This window comes from Cavia porcellus, unplaced genomic scaffold, assembly GCF_034190915.1.
Source record: "Cavia porcellus strain 051 isolate PalLab524CR breed Dunkin Hartley unplaced genomic scaffold, mCavPor4.1 scaffold_11, whole genome shotgun sequence".
Taxonomy (NCBI): domain Eukaryota; kingdom Metazoa; phylum Chordata; class Mammalia; order Rodentia; family Caviidae; genus Cavia; species Cavia porcellus.
In genome coordinates, this window is record NW_026947494.1 from 29,967,572 (window position 1) to 29,982,161 (window position 14,590).

General features: G+C 38.0%; 2 protein-coding genes and 1 long non-coding RNA gene across 9 annotated transcripts in view; 1 reads left to right on the top strand and 2 right to left on the bottom strand.

Annotated features, from left to right (window-relative positions):
- Positions 1 to 1,756, bottom strand: part of Nadk2 (NAD kinase 2, mitochondrial) — a 41,089-nt gene extending 39,333 nt beyond the window's left edge. For all 4 annotated transcript variants that reach the window (XM_063258077.1, XM_063258076.1, XM_003470218.5 and 1 more), the window contains exon 1: positions 1,294 to 1,756. In XM_063258077.1, coding sequence (XP_063114147.1) covers positions 1,294 to 1,551 — 258 coding nt within the window. In that variant the 5' untranslated portion in view covers positions 1,552 to 1,756. The remainder of the gene's footprint in view (positions 1 to 1,293) is intronic.
- A 189-nt stretch (positions 1,757 to 1,945) lies between these two features.
- On the top strand, positions 1,946 to 14,156 carry LOC134478073 (uncharacterized). The gene is made up of 2 exons (XR_010050438.1): positions 1,946 to 2,271; positions 3,827 to 14,156. It is a non-coding gene; the product is annotated as an uncharacterized LOC134478073 (long non-coding RNA).
- Positions 8,242 to 14,590, bottom strand: part of Ranbp3l (RAN binding protein 3 like) — a 48,158-nt gene continuing 41,809 nt past the window's right edge. For 3 of the 4 annotated variants that reach the window (XM_063258074.1, XM_063258072.1, XM_003470169.4), the window contains 3 exons: positions 13,330 to 13,472; positions 10,648 to 10,840; positions 8,242 to 8,957 (listed from right to left, as the gene is read on the bottom strand). In XM_063258074.1, coding sequence (XP_063114144.1) covers positions 8,914 to 8,957; positions 10,648 to 10,840; positions 13,330 to 13,472 — 380 coding nt within the window. In that variant the 3' untranslated portion in view covers positions 8,242 to 8,913. The remainder of the gene's footprint in view (positions 8,958 to 10,647; positions 10,841 to 13,329; positions 13,473 to 14,590) is intronic. The other variant, XM_063258073.1, reaches the window with a different exon arrangement.

The window sequence follows — 14,590 nt, forward strand, 5'->3', positions numbered from 1 at the left end:
CATTAACCTATAAAGAATCAAAACGTTTAACAGTAACAAGGCCCAGCACTTAGGCAGATTTACAATTTCATTTCGATATTTCATGAAACCTGAAGATTACAAATAATAGCAGGTGTTCACAACAGGTAGCCTGTTCTTAAAAGTAATAATACTATGCAATGATTTCCAAACCCTTTTGGGGCACAGTGCCAACAATCAACGGATTCCTGAAGGACATTTTTTTAGATATATTGTTCCTGATTACATGGGTCAGTCTCTATTTCCTAAAGCTGATGGCTAATGACATGGAAGCAAACTTTTAAAGTCAAACGGGGGAGGCACACACCTGGTACTCTGTAGGCTACTCTGTAGGCTGAGGCACAAACATCCCAAATTTGAGGTCATTCTGGGCAGTTCAGTAAGACCCTGTCTTGAAATTTTTCAAAAGGGAATGGGGGTTGGGAAGTCAGTCAGTGGCAGACCACATGCCTGACATGCACAAGGCCCTGGGTTTGATCCCAGAATCATAGAGTTAAAAGGGGGCAGGGAGGGCTATTGAACTCCAGCACACAGAGGTGCGCGCACATTCACATGCACACAGGGTTTCTATACCTAATAAAAACACAATACAGCAAATTGTGTAGACACTGCTACAGAAAAGACGCAGGTTCTTTATTTCACTCATTACCTGGTGTACTTGCCCCTTGTCTGACTTTCCTACTTAAAAACATACATTCAAGTCAAATTTCCTCTCTTGCCACTCCCAGCAACAGACACGTGTGCTTTTGAAACAAACCGTACACCGCAGTCTGCAGGCCACATGCCGCCACCACCACGGAAAAGGCCAGCCCAGACTAGGACTTTCCCGAACGCCCCAGGCCTCGCAGCCGGCTGGTGCAAGGGGGTGTGTCCGCGCCGCTGGGCCCTCTTTATCCGCTGCCAGTAGCGGCGCCCACAGATCCTCCTGCCTGGGGGTCGTTCCCAAGGCGCCCAGACCTGGAGCTAAGGGCTATCCTCCTTGGGGCTACAGTCGCTATTCTCAATCACAGGCACCACAGCGGTGCCAGAGCAAAAGTGAATCCCCAAGGTGCCACTCACGGGACTCGCAGCTGCCCCTCTGCCTGGGGCGCCCCCGCCGGGCGTTACGAGACGTGGGAGCTCTGCAAGGACACCGACTGCCGCCTACACGCGCGCAAAGGGAGCCACAGGGGGTGGGGGCGGCCGGGGCGCAGGGCCCAGGACAGTCCCGGGAGGACCCGCAGCCGCCTCCCATGACCCCGGCCAGGGCACAACGGCGGGGGCGCCAGGACCCACCAGCTGCTTCAGGTCCTCCTCCGATAGCTCCGCGTAGCGGTACCGCTGCTGCTCGAACTCGTACCGGGTGGTTTTGGCCACCACCACCACCCGCGAGGGGCGGAAGCCGCCACAGCCCGCCAGCTCGCGCGGCTGCCCGTGCCCCAGGTGCCGCCGGCCAGCGGGGCCTCCAGCTCCCGCTCCCGCCCCGCGCAGCGCCGCCCGGCCGCCCGCCACGCGCCGACAGCTGCCCAACAGGAAGCCCCGGTAGCAAGTCATGGTCGGCCGGGCCGCGGCTGCCGGGTCCGCTCCCGCCGCCCGACTGCGCGCCGCTCGCGCCCGCCGGGACTTTTAAGTTTGCACTGGGCGAGTAGAGGTTAAGTGCAGGCCTTGCGTGTTGCGCGCCGCGTGGGGTACGTGCCCAGACGTTAGGCGGGCGGGGAAAGCGGGACGATTGGGAGGCCAAGGAGCTCGCGGGAGGGACAAGTGGGCCAGAAAACCCGGAGGCCTCAGGACGGTGGGTTTTGTTTGTTTATCTTTTTTGGTTCCCATCGACGCCTGCGCAGAGGCCTCTTCGCTCGGGCCCGCCCTCGCTTCTCCTACCCGCCCGGTCGCTCTTTGCCCACCCCAGGCTAACTCTGTCAGCCAATCACAGCCCGCTGCGGTTTCCGAGCCCAAGGGGCTACGCAGATTGGCTGAACCCGGGGAATCGCTGGGATCCTATTTGACGTTAAAACTGCCTCCGAAATCTAGCTGGAACTAGTCTGAAGCGGCGAGGTACGCTGCGGTTTGGGTTACGAGTGTTAGGCGTGAATGGTGGTGCTCAGCGCTTTCTAGCTGCGCTTTATTGTCTGAAGTAAACCGTGTGGCCTTTGCTCGTGCGTTTAATCAATGCCTGTTAGATAACTGTGCCTACTGGTGGGCGAGGGCCTGAGCAGACTGATCTGGAAGAGCCCCCTCATCTGCCGCCTGGCGCGGCTGGGAGAAGCCGAGCCTTAGGTGAGGGCCGCGGGGCCACCCTGCGGGTCGCTGATCCGGCCCGAGGCCTGGAGCACTCCCGCGGCTCTAGCCCCAGGGCAGAAGAGCCTGGCTGGGCGGAGCTGGGCGGGACGGGGCTTCGGGTTGAAAACCCAGATAAGACGCGGCTGGCGGGTTAAGAGCCGGAGTGCTTTGAACTTTACGCTGTAGGCAGCAGTTGAAAGGCGTTGTTTGATGTCTATTGATCTGGGCTTTGGAGCGTCAGCCAGGCAGGGAGGAGGAAAGGCAAGCTGTCAGAAGCTGTTGCGATGATAAGGACCTGGCCCAGGGGAAGGGGACGGGAAGAGCGTCGGAGGGGAGGATCACGGGGCGTTGCGCGTCGTGGTGTTTGATTCCTCCCGCTCCGTAAATCTGCTCCGTCTCGGCACCCTCGGGCTTCTCTTGCTGTCTTTTCACCGCCAGTGAGTAGCGTGTGAGCTTTGAGCAGTTTACTTCATCTTTCTGGGTCTACGATTTTTCCTCTGTAAAACGAGGAGTGTGAACTAAAGTAATAAAAACAGCTACCAAGCTCCAATTGATTTAGTGACTCTCGTAATTCTTAGCCGCCAATACCAGTATTCATTAACAGGTTCATCGTGTGTGTGTGTGTGTGTGCACGCCAGGTAGTATATTTGGGAACACGCACAATTTAGTCTGATAGGTGCTTACTTTTCAAAGTTTTGTTCCTGACTCATTCTGGCCAGAACTTGTGTAACAACCTTAAGTAATTTAAATAATTTAAATTCTGTGAGAGGTAATTTGTAGCTTGGCCCTTGTAAAGGTCCTTCCCGTTTTTTTTTTTTTTTTTCACTGTTCTAACACTTCATAATCCACTAGATACTAGGAAGGAGGAAGAGAAGTCACAGACAGACTTAAAGCTAGGGTAACTAGCGACTTAATTGATCCATTGGACAGAAACATGAATAGGGACAACCTGTTCGGATCACGGATCAAAGTCTGAGTTTTGTTGTTCCTATGTGAAATTTCGGACGTCTTTTCACAATTGTCAGCTAAGACGGGTTTTTGGCTTTTAATGTTTCGGCTGCAAACACATATTGACATTTTGGTTAGGAAAGCCCTTTGTCCATCATTATTTTGAATCCTTTCCAAATAGTGGTTCCAAATAAAATGGTACAGTCGGGTAACTTGAGTTCTTCCTCTCTGCTGAATTTTTCTCTTTTTAAGCATGTGTATAATGTTAAAAATTCAAAAGGAAACATATAAGCCCCAGATTTTTTCATATTTGTCTGGCTTTTCTTTACAGCTAAAATTTTTAGAAGAATAATCTGTTCGTCTGACATTGCCCATCCTCACCTTCTGTTCATCTCTTGACCAGTTATAATCCTGCTTCCTTCTACTAATTACTGTTGTTTCCAAGGTTACCAAGTGATCTAATTAAAACTCAAGACATTTTTCCATCCTTAAATTACTTGATCTTTGTGCAGCATTTGAAACGCCTGTCAAATCTTCCTGAAATCTTCACATCTCCTAGCCTACCATTTCCTAATGGTCCTTTCATGTTTCTTCCCTCTTTTAGGGTTCTTCCTAAGGGATCTGCAGGATTTATCTTCTATCCTCTTTTCTCTCTCTTGCTCACCTACTCACCATCGCCTTCCATTCAGTGTGCGGGGTAAGTTCATCCAGTGTTATGAAACGAAAAAAAGCTTGGCGTTAAAATAAGAAAATCCTTACTTCAAATCCCAACTGTATCTTTTATTAGATTTGTGAACCTTGAACTGGTTGCTTAACCTTTCTGAGTCTGCATCTTCATTTTTAAAGCAATAGCTGCTTCATAAAGTTGTAAATATGTTCACAGTTGTCTCTCTGTTACAAAGGCAAGTATTAGCCACTTCTTTCATGACTTTAGCTATCAACATCTTTAGCCCTTAACTTCGTACTGAGCTTAAAATCTTTATTTCTAGCCTCCTATCAGATAATCTATCTTGAGTTTTACACGTACAACATCTATCAACTAGATTCCCTCCTAGGTAGGTGTTAGAGATTTAAACAATAGAGTCCCGCTCTTGAGGACCTTAAAGTCTGACCAATAACTTCTATACAAAGTGTTTCAAGTATTTGAAGTTGCAGGTCTTAATTCAGCGTAAGAAATTTAGGGAAGGCTATCAAGCTGTGGTACATCTGTTTCCACTGGTTTTAGCATGTTGTATCTTACTATATTTCACTGTATGCTATAGTATAAACAAAATCCTTTATAGGCAAAGAGGTAATAAAGAAACAGTTGTTCATTTTCTATTAGCTGGTTCTAAATACCCTGTAATTCTTGCATTCTCTTGAAAGGCTTCACACTGTCTTGATATGCTTGATGTTATAGCATATGAAGTTACACTCAAATAATTCAAGGAAAAAGGCACTGTGGCGACTACTATTATGTTAGATTATCTGGTGGTGAAACACGATGATGCTTGAATGGTTCGGTTTTGCCCTGCGTTGTTCTGTTACAATGTCCTCTCTTATCGCAATCTCCCCTCTTTTTTTTTAAATTAATCTATTTTCTCTCATTTTTTTAATTAAGGGAAAACTAAATTAAAAATAGCGGCACATATTATAGTAACTTTCTTGGTTTTCCTATCAACCTGATTTGAACCCCAGTATTGCTCTCCCCATCTTGTTCTGTCTGTATTCTATATTCTATTTTGTTTGATAGTATCAAGTTTGAGGGTATAGGCAACCACTTTGAAGGCAATAAGATATATTATGATGCCCATTATGGTTTGACTATTATCCTTTTTTTTGAAGTCCTGCAAGGTCTTCAGCGTAGGTTTTATTGGTCTTGTTCTGTACTGTTTTGATCAATTCTATTATACCTGATGATATAGACAACTCAGTTTAAAAATAGCAAGAGGCACACTTGCTTTTGATAACCACTTTTGATCACCTGGTATTCTATTTTTGCATTGTATGCTATGCCCACCCTTCTGTTCTAACTGACTCTGTTTTGCTTAGTCAAAAAAAGTAATAAGAACCGTGGGAGTAATAAAACCCAAAAAGTCTAATTGTTACTGTAAAAAAGAGAGGAAAGGAAGGTGGACTAAGGGATATAACCGCAGGTACGTTTGAGTATGTAGGATGGAAAACTGTATTACTGAGCTTTTGTTGGATCATTGAACGGAACTGTCTCCAATTTCACTGTATGAATGTCCACTTTATATGCTTTAATTTTGTAATTTGGACTACTGTTTCTGGGAAGATAATATGTAACCTATTAATTGGTGATTTCTTACTGTATATTTTTTTCTTGAAATACTGTATTTGTACCTTTTTACTGCTTTGTTTTTTTATGTCCTTTTTTTCTCTTTAAATAAAAAAAAAGAAATTTAGGGAAGGCTTTCTGGAAATTTCATAAGCTGAGGCTTAAAGAATGAATAAAATGTTAATGTCATAAATGAGAAAGAAATTCTGCAGAAGAAATAGCGTAAGCAAAAGCATTGAGGTGATGCAACAGTGGTTCTAAATTCCTAGAAAATTTAAGGAAACTTATGCAGTACTCTCCTTAAACAGACAGATGAGGCTACGGTGAAAGGCAAAACTTGATCTTCATCTTGTATATACTCTAAAAGGAATAGATAATACAATTAGTTTTGAAAAATTATAAAGAGTTTCTTAGAAGAAACACAAACTGTGAATACATACCTGAAAAGGTGCTTAACCTTGTTACTGTTTTGTTTATTGTTTTATTTTTTAACCAGGAATTGAACTCAGGACCTGGTGCTTGCCAGGCAGGCACTGTGCCACTGAGCCGTATCACTGGCACTTGATTTTGTTACTTGTAGAACTCAGAAAATGCAAATTAAGGTCACAGTAAAGTAGTATTTTTAAAATTTACTTTTATTTTTGCAGCACTAGGGATCTAAGCCAAGGCCTCCCACATTCTAGGCAGATCCTCTGCAACTGAGTTACATTCGCAGTGTTTTTAATTTTGAGCCAAGATCTCCCTAAATTGCCCAGGTTGTCCTCAAAATTGCAATCCTCCCACATCAGCCTGCTGAATAGCTGGGGTTGTACCATCTCCACCTAAATAGTATTTTATATCCTGTAGTTTTGTACAAATTAAGAAATTCAGTCATAATGTAGTTGTTAGTAATAATCTGTTACTCTAGAATCCATACTAGACCAGTCATTTCAGTAATTTTTCTATTGTCACAGTTTGGAAATAGCATCTTTAGACATTTCAGGTGTGTTTGTGTATTCCAGTTTGTTAACTCTGAATCTTAAGTCAAAAATTAATACTGTGGATATGATCTAACTATTTCAAAACAACAATTAAAACACAAACAAAATTCCTGACCATCACTTTCATATATCCCAACAACCAAAAAAATCTGATATGTTCAACCTGATCTGCTGTGAGGCTGGTGTGTTCTACTAGTGAAGAAACCTAGCTAACCATGTCATTTGCTTTCCATATTTTAAGTTTATTTGCAGTATTTTATGGGATATATGTATATGTGTGTGTGTGTATTCACGAATTAAAAATTTACAGAGCTCTAAAATGTATTCTTCCCAATCCCTAAGACCCCTCTACCCAACCTCATGTACATATGCCTCTTTTTATGATAGTCACATACTTTAAAACTGTATAGGATGTTTTTTCTCTGTTGACAAAGGTTCCCTAACATTGGTAATCATGAATATAAAATATTTTTAAGGGAGGACATGTTAATGGTTCATAATTAATCTAGACAGTTGGAGTAAAATCCAACTGAAAGAGGTTTAAGTTATCTTAAGATACATAATTAGGTGTAATGTAACTAATATGTTTGGGGAATGATTAAATTTAAATTTAAAAAAAAGTTTACATGGGAATCCAAAATGTAGGCTTTGAAATCATATCGCTTAAATAACCTTCAAAGGCATTATAAATTATTTGATCTCTTCACATGAAACAGTCAAAGGATACAGAAGAAGCCAGATAAAGTTGCAGGATAAGAAAAAACTGTAAAATGTATCCATTTCTTCTTCCATTTCTTCAAAATGGTTTGAAAGCATGTTTCTGCTCTTTGTATCTATCTCATAATCCAATAATGTTCATACTTTCTCTGCCTTCCTGATATTCTAAACTCTGTTTTTGGTTCTGTTGCACTGACACTTCGAGATCACAAACTAGTCTATTTTTTTCCTTTGATTCATGCAGACAAGTCCAAAGAAAATTGTAGGATTAATTCAACTTGTATTAAAATATTTGGAACACTGAGAAAATACTGCTTCATATCCACTCTAGTGTGGGTCAAGAATCAAAGTATCAAGAAGATAAATAAATATTTCCTGCTTCACTTTAACAATTATGGTGCAATTATAATATTCCCACATAGGTAAAACCTTTCAAGAAAAGAACTAATATTTTAATATCTTCTTCAAACATCTTCCTATTTATATTATGCTTTATATTTTTTCCACTGAGGACTAAGGGGTGAAGGATGGAGAAAAGAAAAAGAAAGTACTGTTTTATCATCTCTCTCCATTTCTCTCCTTATCACATTAACTTTCCTTCTCTTTTATTTGAGTCATTAATTTATAAGTAAAATATTTCATGTACTATCTGTTGTCTGTTGTCACTAAAAGAATGATTGGATATGAACTGGAAGTTAACCTAAATAAAGAATAGTCCGGAGTGGGGAATTATTTAGGGTTCCTAATCAAAAGTTATTTTGAAGATTAGGATGATCAAACTGGACTAAAAATGAAATATGGCTATAAGTACGAAGCCTAATTTTCTTGTGTAAGTTATGAAGTAGCTCTGTAACATCTCAGAGAGCACCAATAGTATGTTGCACAACTGTTAAAATGACGATAGCTTCGTCATTAATAATGGAACTTAAGAAAAAGTCATTTTGCTGTACATGGTAATTTAATTTCAAAAACAGCTCTATATGGCCACTTCTGGTAGAATGTGAGTGACAATCAGATAAATAAAGCAAAGAATAAGTACACATATTTGGATTTTTGTATACTGTATTTTTATACATAGGTAATGCATTACATTTTATTCATTCATTCAACTATTGTGTATTGACCATGACTCAAGCATATATAAGATGCAATGAATACAAGTCCAAGCACAGATACTTTCTGCAAAGAAACCCATACTTGAATGTACAGGTTTATATTACTAGGAAAGCCAAAGGTTAAATAAAAATATGTATTTTCCAGAGGATAAACATGATTTAATGAAATGTTATCATGCAACTATAGAACTTTTTAAAGAAATGACTGATACTGTAGTAAATATTTGTTTTATAGTCAAAGAATATATGACTGAAAAGAACCTTAGACATTTATCAAATCCAGCATTTTATAACTTTAGGCAATATATCCATCAATGTGATGAATAATCAAGATTAGTTGGCAAGTTCTATTCTAAATTTCCTCAAAAATGATAAATTTTATACTACTGAAATCCATCTATTAAATTCTGACATTTCCCCATAGGAATCAAAATACAAAACATGAAAGAAAAAATTAAATGGCCAAAAATTGTATTTCTTAAACTCTTCTAAAAAACTTTCGAGGAATGAATAGTATCTTCTCATTAAGTTAGATGATTTGGAATTTTCAGCAGAGTGACCAAAGTTTTGTAGATGTTGTCGCGTTAATAGTAGGTAATACTCATGAACAGGCAACTGACTGGCTGTGGGTCCACCTAGAAGGATCTGTGATATAAATGTAACATTTTATCATTAATATATTTAGAGTAGATTTAATAGTAAATTCAACTGGACCATGAGTATACTCACTGGTAAGGAAATGAAAGACACAGAAGCTACGTTTTTGTAAATTACATTGGGAATTCTTGCTAATAATCTTAATCATAACATTTTGAAATACTTAAAATTCTTCTTAATTCATGATATCAAAGTAAAAAGGAAAAACCATTTTATACCCTCCATAACATAGTAGCATTTGTTTGCAGTACCTCCTTGAGAAAATACTAAGTAAAAAGGGGAAAACTGGCAGAGGAAGGAAATTTCATTTACTTTGCTTTATTTCTACTTTAAGAAAGTTGCATATCATCTCTTTTCTAAAAGAGAATATAATACATTGATGGGGAAATTTTGTTATTTAGTACCTATTTCATATTGACATTTTTAATGGTAATCAACTGATTTTTTTTAACATCCCATTTTATTAACAATATAAACGTAAAAGGTAATTTTATTACTTTCAGGTGCTTCAGAGAATAATAAACTATTTGTTTAACAGATTTGTTTAAAGTAACAACAAAATCATTTTCTTCTAGTTCTCTGGTTTACTGAGTCACTCAGGCTAGATCCTAATCTGAAAGTTTCATGTATTTTTCCTTTTGATTATATTTTTATTAATAAGCAAAGATCTTTCATCCAGTTCTACACATGTTCTCTGATAAATTTTTAAATTAGATGATTAAAAACAACTTTAAAGTTTTAAAATGATTACAAGTTGAAAATGCTTGTAACTACCCTGTGTTTTTAACTACGTTACACTGTAGCACAGAATTCACAATGAAGTAAAAACTGACTAAAAAAAACTTGAATGGATGGCTTAATTAGAATAGATACATCTATATAACAAAATTGTGCTTTCTAGTTCTTTGACAATATTTTTTTCCAAAAATAATAATCATAAATAATACTTTTAAATCCACACATCAGAGTACGCACTGAAATCTAAAACTCTTTTGCTCCTGGCTCTTCCTCAACCTAAATTAAGATTGAGTACAATTTGGTACAATTATAATGTTTCCACATAGCTAAAACCTTTCAACAAAAGAACTAATATTTTAATATCTTCTTCAAACATACATAATTTGTAAATCCTGACACAATAAGATAAATAGTAATTTATTTGACCTAGGCAAAAGCAGACCTTAAAGACATTATTTGTACAGTGTAGGCTTTTTTTTAAGGTAATTTCAGGGTTTTAAATCATATTTACCTGTGGCCCCATAATATGTATTTATAATTCCTCCTATTATAGCCATTAGTAGAATGAGAACAGCAGAAATAAGTGTTTAGCAATATAATTCTTTAACTCATAAGGATAGTATTTTATGCAAGTTTATAGACAAATGACCTGCAGGAATTACAGTGAGGCTGATTTGATAAGATCCTACTGAAGACCACTCATGGAAGACAATGATTTTCCAGCCTGCTCCTCAGATCAAAACAGACGAGGTTCTAACCACCACACACTTTAAGTAGATCACTTTTACTTTTTAACATCAATATTGGGGCTGAGGATGTAGCTCAGTGGCACAGTGCCTGCCTGGCAAGTGCAAGGTCCTGAGTTCAGTTCCCAGCACCAAAATACTAATCAACAATCAATAAAATTAAGATTTCTGTTTCAAGCCTCTGACCTAATTACCTGATCCAGTCTTGGTGACTTGGATGAAATCATCCTCATCCTCGTCACAGCTTTCATAGTTCACTTGTTGGCGGACTCTTTCTGACTGACTTTCAGCTGGATCGACATCTTTCTGCTTATTATTGAAGCTTCGCAGGGCAACAAGACGATGATGTATTGCTGCATAAAGATATCCTGTGTCTTTAGCACCAGCCTGAGAGAGGAAAATTAAATTGTTAGGAATATAAATCACCTACTAATTACATTTTACAGATTTTTAATTTTCACTATTAGTAAAGAAAGAATCGTAGGGCATAAATCGAGATGTTTTATCTAAATCTAGAATAAGTTCTAACATTCCTACAAGTTAGATAAAAAAAAAATCTTGTACCAAATTTCATCTTAAACTTTGAGTAGTTCTGTATATGCTTTCAATTGAGGAAATAAAATTTTGTAGTTTAAGATATTTCTGTTTGAACTTCAGTATGGTACAACCATTCTTCCTTCAACTATTTTACACTGTAAAATTGTAGAGTTGGAGAAACAAGGCGTCTATTTCCTTTCCATTACTTTGGTTAGACACTCTTCTAAGCCACATAACTTTGTAGAGGAGCAAAACTCACTAGAGCAACTTATGCTGTTTACCAAAAACACACCACAAGTTCTTGTCTCTCAGTACTGTTCTATGCTATTTTATGGTTGCTGTTAATATAAAAATGATGATAACAAGTACCCTTGGTGTAACAGTAACTGCTGTATTCTGTTTTTATTAAGTTCTTACAATACTGTGGGTTCATTATTTATTCCATTTATGTTAGCAAAAATGGGTAGCACAGGCGTTCAATACTCATTTCCTTTAACAAACAGAGAAATTGTGGGTCAGAAAGTAAAATGAGTTTTCTGGGTTACAGTTACCCAGCAAATTGCTGGGACTTGAATCTCAGGTTTTTGTCATTCAAATCAGTGGGATTAATGGAATAAATTAAGAAACACAACAATAGAATTCTTTCATCTACTAAAAGAAATTTGGAAGAATAAGCAACTAATGGCATGAAAAACACTCATTTGCATTAGTAAGTGAAATTACATATGATTTTTTCCACAATCACTTTTGTTGTTTAATCTCAATAGCTTTATAAAGTGTAATATTATTGTTACCTTCATTTGCACATGAGTAAATCAATTTAGGAAGGCTAAGAAACTTGCCTGAAGGCTATATATATATTTGAACTTTTTCAGAGTTTGGAATATTTACATACACATTTGTTTTGTATATACCTTATACACATAGTCTGAAAGTAATTTTTTTTTTTTTTTGGTCTTTTTCATTTTTATCGGTACTGGGGATCGAACTCACAACCGCCTGCTTGCAAAGCAGGTGCTTATGCCACTGAGCTAAACCCCCAGCTCCCTGAAAGTAATTTTATACAATAGTTTTAACATACCTGTGTTTGGACTGGGACCTGTCACATGAGATCAGCTGTGGAATCTCCCACTTATAACAACACATTGGGGATTTTAGGTTCAATGTTTGGAGCATTTTGTATTTCAAATTGTTGATTCAGAAGTGCTCAATCTACACAGTATTCAACTAAAATATTAATGAGTACCATCTCTTAGGCGGAATATTGAGCAACTTTTATTTAAGTTGCTTATCTCTAAGTAAAGGTTCTACAGTTTAAAAAGTCAGCATGAGTCAGGTAGTAAGCCGGGAAGTCTAACCACTGTTAACAGTGTTGGTCACTGTTTCTGGCACCCTGCCTTACTCACTTAAAAACCAAGGGATCTGGCCTGGTCAAGTATCAAATATTCTGCTTCTCAACGGTAAACATACTTTAAACATCATCTTATCCTAACATTTTAAAACGTGATGTCACGTGTACCTGACTGTACACTCACAGTTACTAAAACTTTTGGGTTCTCTTCAGATCAGCATAAATATTTGCTTTTTAATCCACTGGGCACATACTAGATTTTTTCTCCATTTTACTACAGGACCATTTTATTTGTATTGTCATTTTGTCTAAATTACCTGGATACTCAGTCTCCTCTAGTTTTCTGGGTTTCCGCCTATGGGTGAAACACAGCTTTTGAAGGGGAAAGGAAGAAGAGCTTTGTTCTTGGCAGCCTTCTTGTGTCTGGATCTCATATTTGAGGTCAAGCATTTCTGCTGCCTGGATGAGCTAATCTGTGCTTCCATCCTGTTACCTTGGAAATTTACTCATGTTCAGAATTAGAATTTGCTGCTGGACTTCTTGTAACTTGCTACTCCTGTGTTTTTCCATTTTCTCACTGGCTTCTTTCCAGTGATCGCAAAGATTTCTCCATCTCAGCTTGTAGGACAAGCCATCAGGCTTGGGATTTTACAGACCACCCTCTGGAGACATTCCTGACAATCTGGTTACTTGGATAATATAGCATAGTGAGATTGTTGACATATGTAAAGTAGTAATCGACAGAATAGATGGCATATATTAAACAAATGTCTTGGGCTGGATACCAGTTGATTAGGCCTTGGGGTAATTTCTGAATTCCATATACAATTCAGATATTATATTAAACTATAAAAACCATAATAAATGACTACTTTCCTTGCCAACAGGATAGATTATCATGATAAAGTGGAAAAAAATAGAAGTTGTAGAGATCTATTAATATTCAGTATTAATAGGATAATCCTTTGTCCTAAAATTTGTCATTTACCTGAATTAAAAATACTTTGATGCTACTGTCTTCTAAATCAGTAGCTGTTATTTGTAAATTTCTCTGGTTTGCTCTTTGAATCTTCATTTGAGCCCATAGTTTGCTATTGAAGATCAGCCTCAGGCTCCCTTGATTGCGCATAACTGTAGCAGAAAAGTGAATATTATCAGTTTACAATTCTTGATTCCTTAGCCTTCCAGGAAAGTCACCATTTTTGAAAGCAAAGTAAATCTTGCAATTTTCCAGACTATATTTTCACTATTAAATTGTAATTTGACTAGATTACAACCTGGTGTGCAAATTGTATTTGGTGTTTATTATGTCGAGAGGGGTTTTTTAAAGCTTAATGCTACACATATTTTTAACAATAATATTTTTTTTACTATAATATTTTTAAAAGGTTAAATTTTATAACTTTTAAGGCCTATTAGTCTGAAGAATATTTATCTAAGAGTTGTTTAAAATGGAAAAAGTCTGAAAATCTTAACTACCAATAAAAAATTAAATAATTATAGTCCAGCCACGCAAGAGAATATCATGAAACCATTAAGAATACTGAAGAAAGACATTGATGTGAAAAGATAATCATAATAGACTATATGAAAGAAAATATCAGGTTCTGAAACAATGTAACACCGTGAATCACAAGTTTGGCAATCTGTGTACATATATGTATATAAAAAGCAATATCCACAAGAAGATACTTTGTTTACAGAGATTATCTCAGGAAGACGGGTGATTTTATTTTTTCTTTTTGATCCAGTTGTTTTCTTTTTTATACAGTGACTAAATGTTACCTGCATAATAAAATTTGGTTTGGTTTGAAATTTTGTTTGGTGTTAATGTTTTTTTTTTTTTTTTTTTCTCTGCATGCACTGGAATTAAACCAGAGCAAAGAACAGCTAGTACTACTTTATTTGGAAACCTACTGGTCAGTTTCAGAACTAAAAGCACTCTTCCTATTTTTTTGTTCTTCCTATTCTTTTAATCTGAGCTCTATTCCTTACCTGTTTCTTAAGCTTGATATCTGAAATTCAACAAATAGGTGTGTACTTTGGTCCAGTCTTATATATAGTCTACTCTAAGCTTTCAGCTGTCAAAAATGCCTGCCAAACCATTCACAGTGCCAAGCTTTGCCTGTGTTCACTTTCATTTGAGATTCTAAACAGGCCTGGTGTGTATCCAAACCTCTTGGATCTTTCAGTTTGACCAACTTCTGCGTCTCAGCATCACTCTGTCTACAAGATTCAAGAGCCCCACA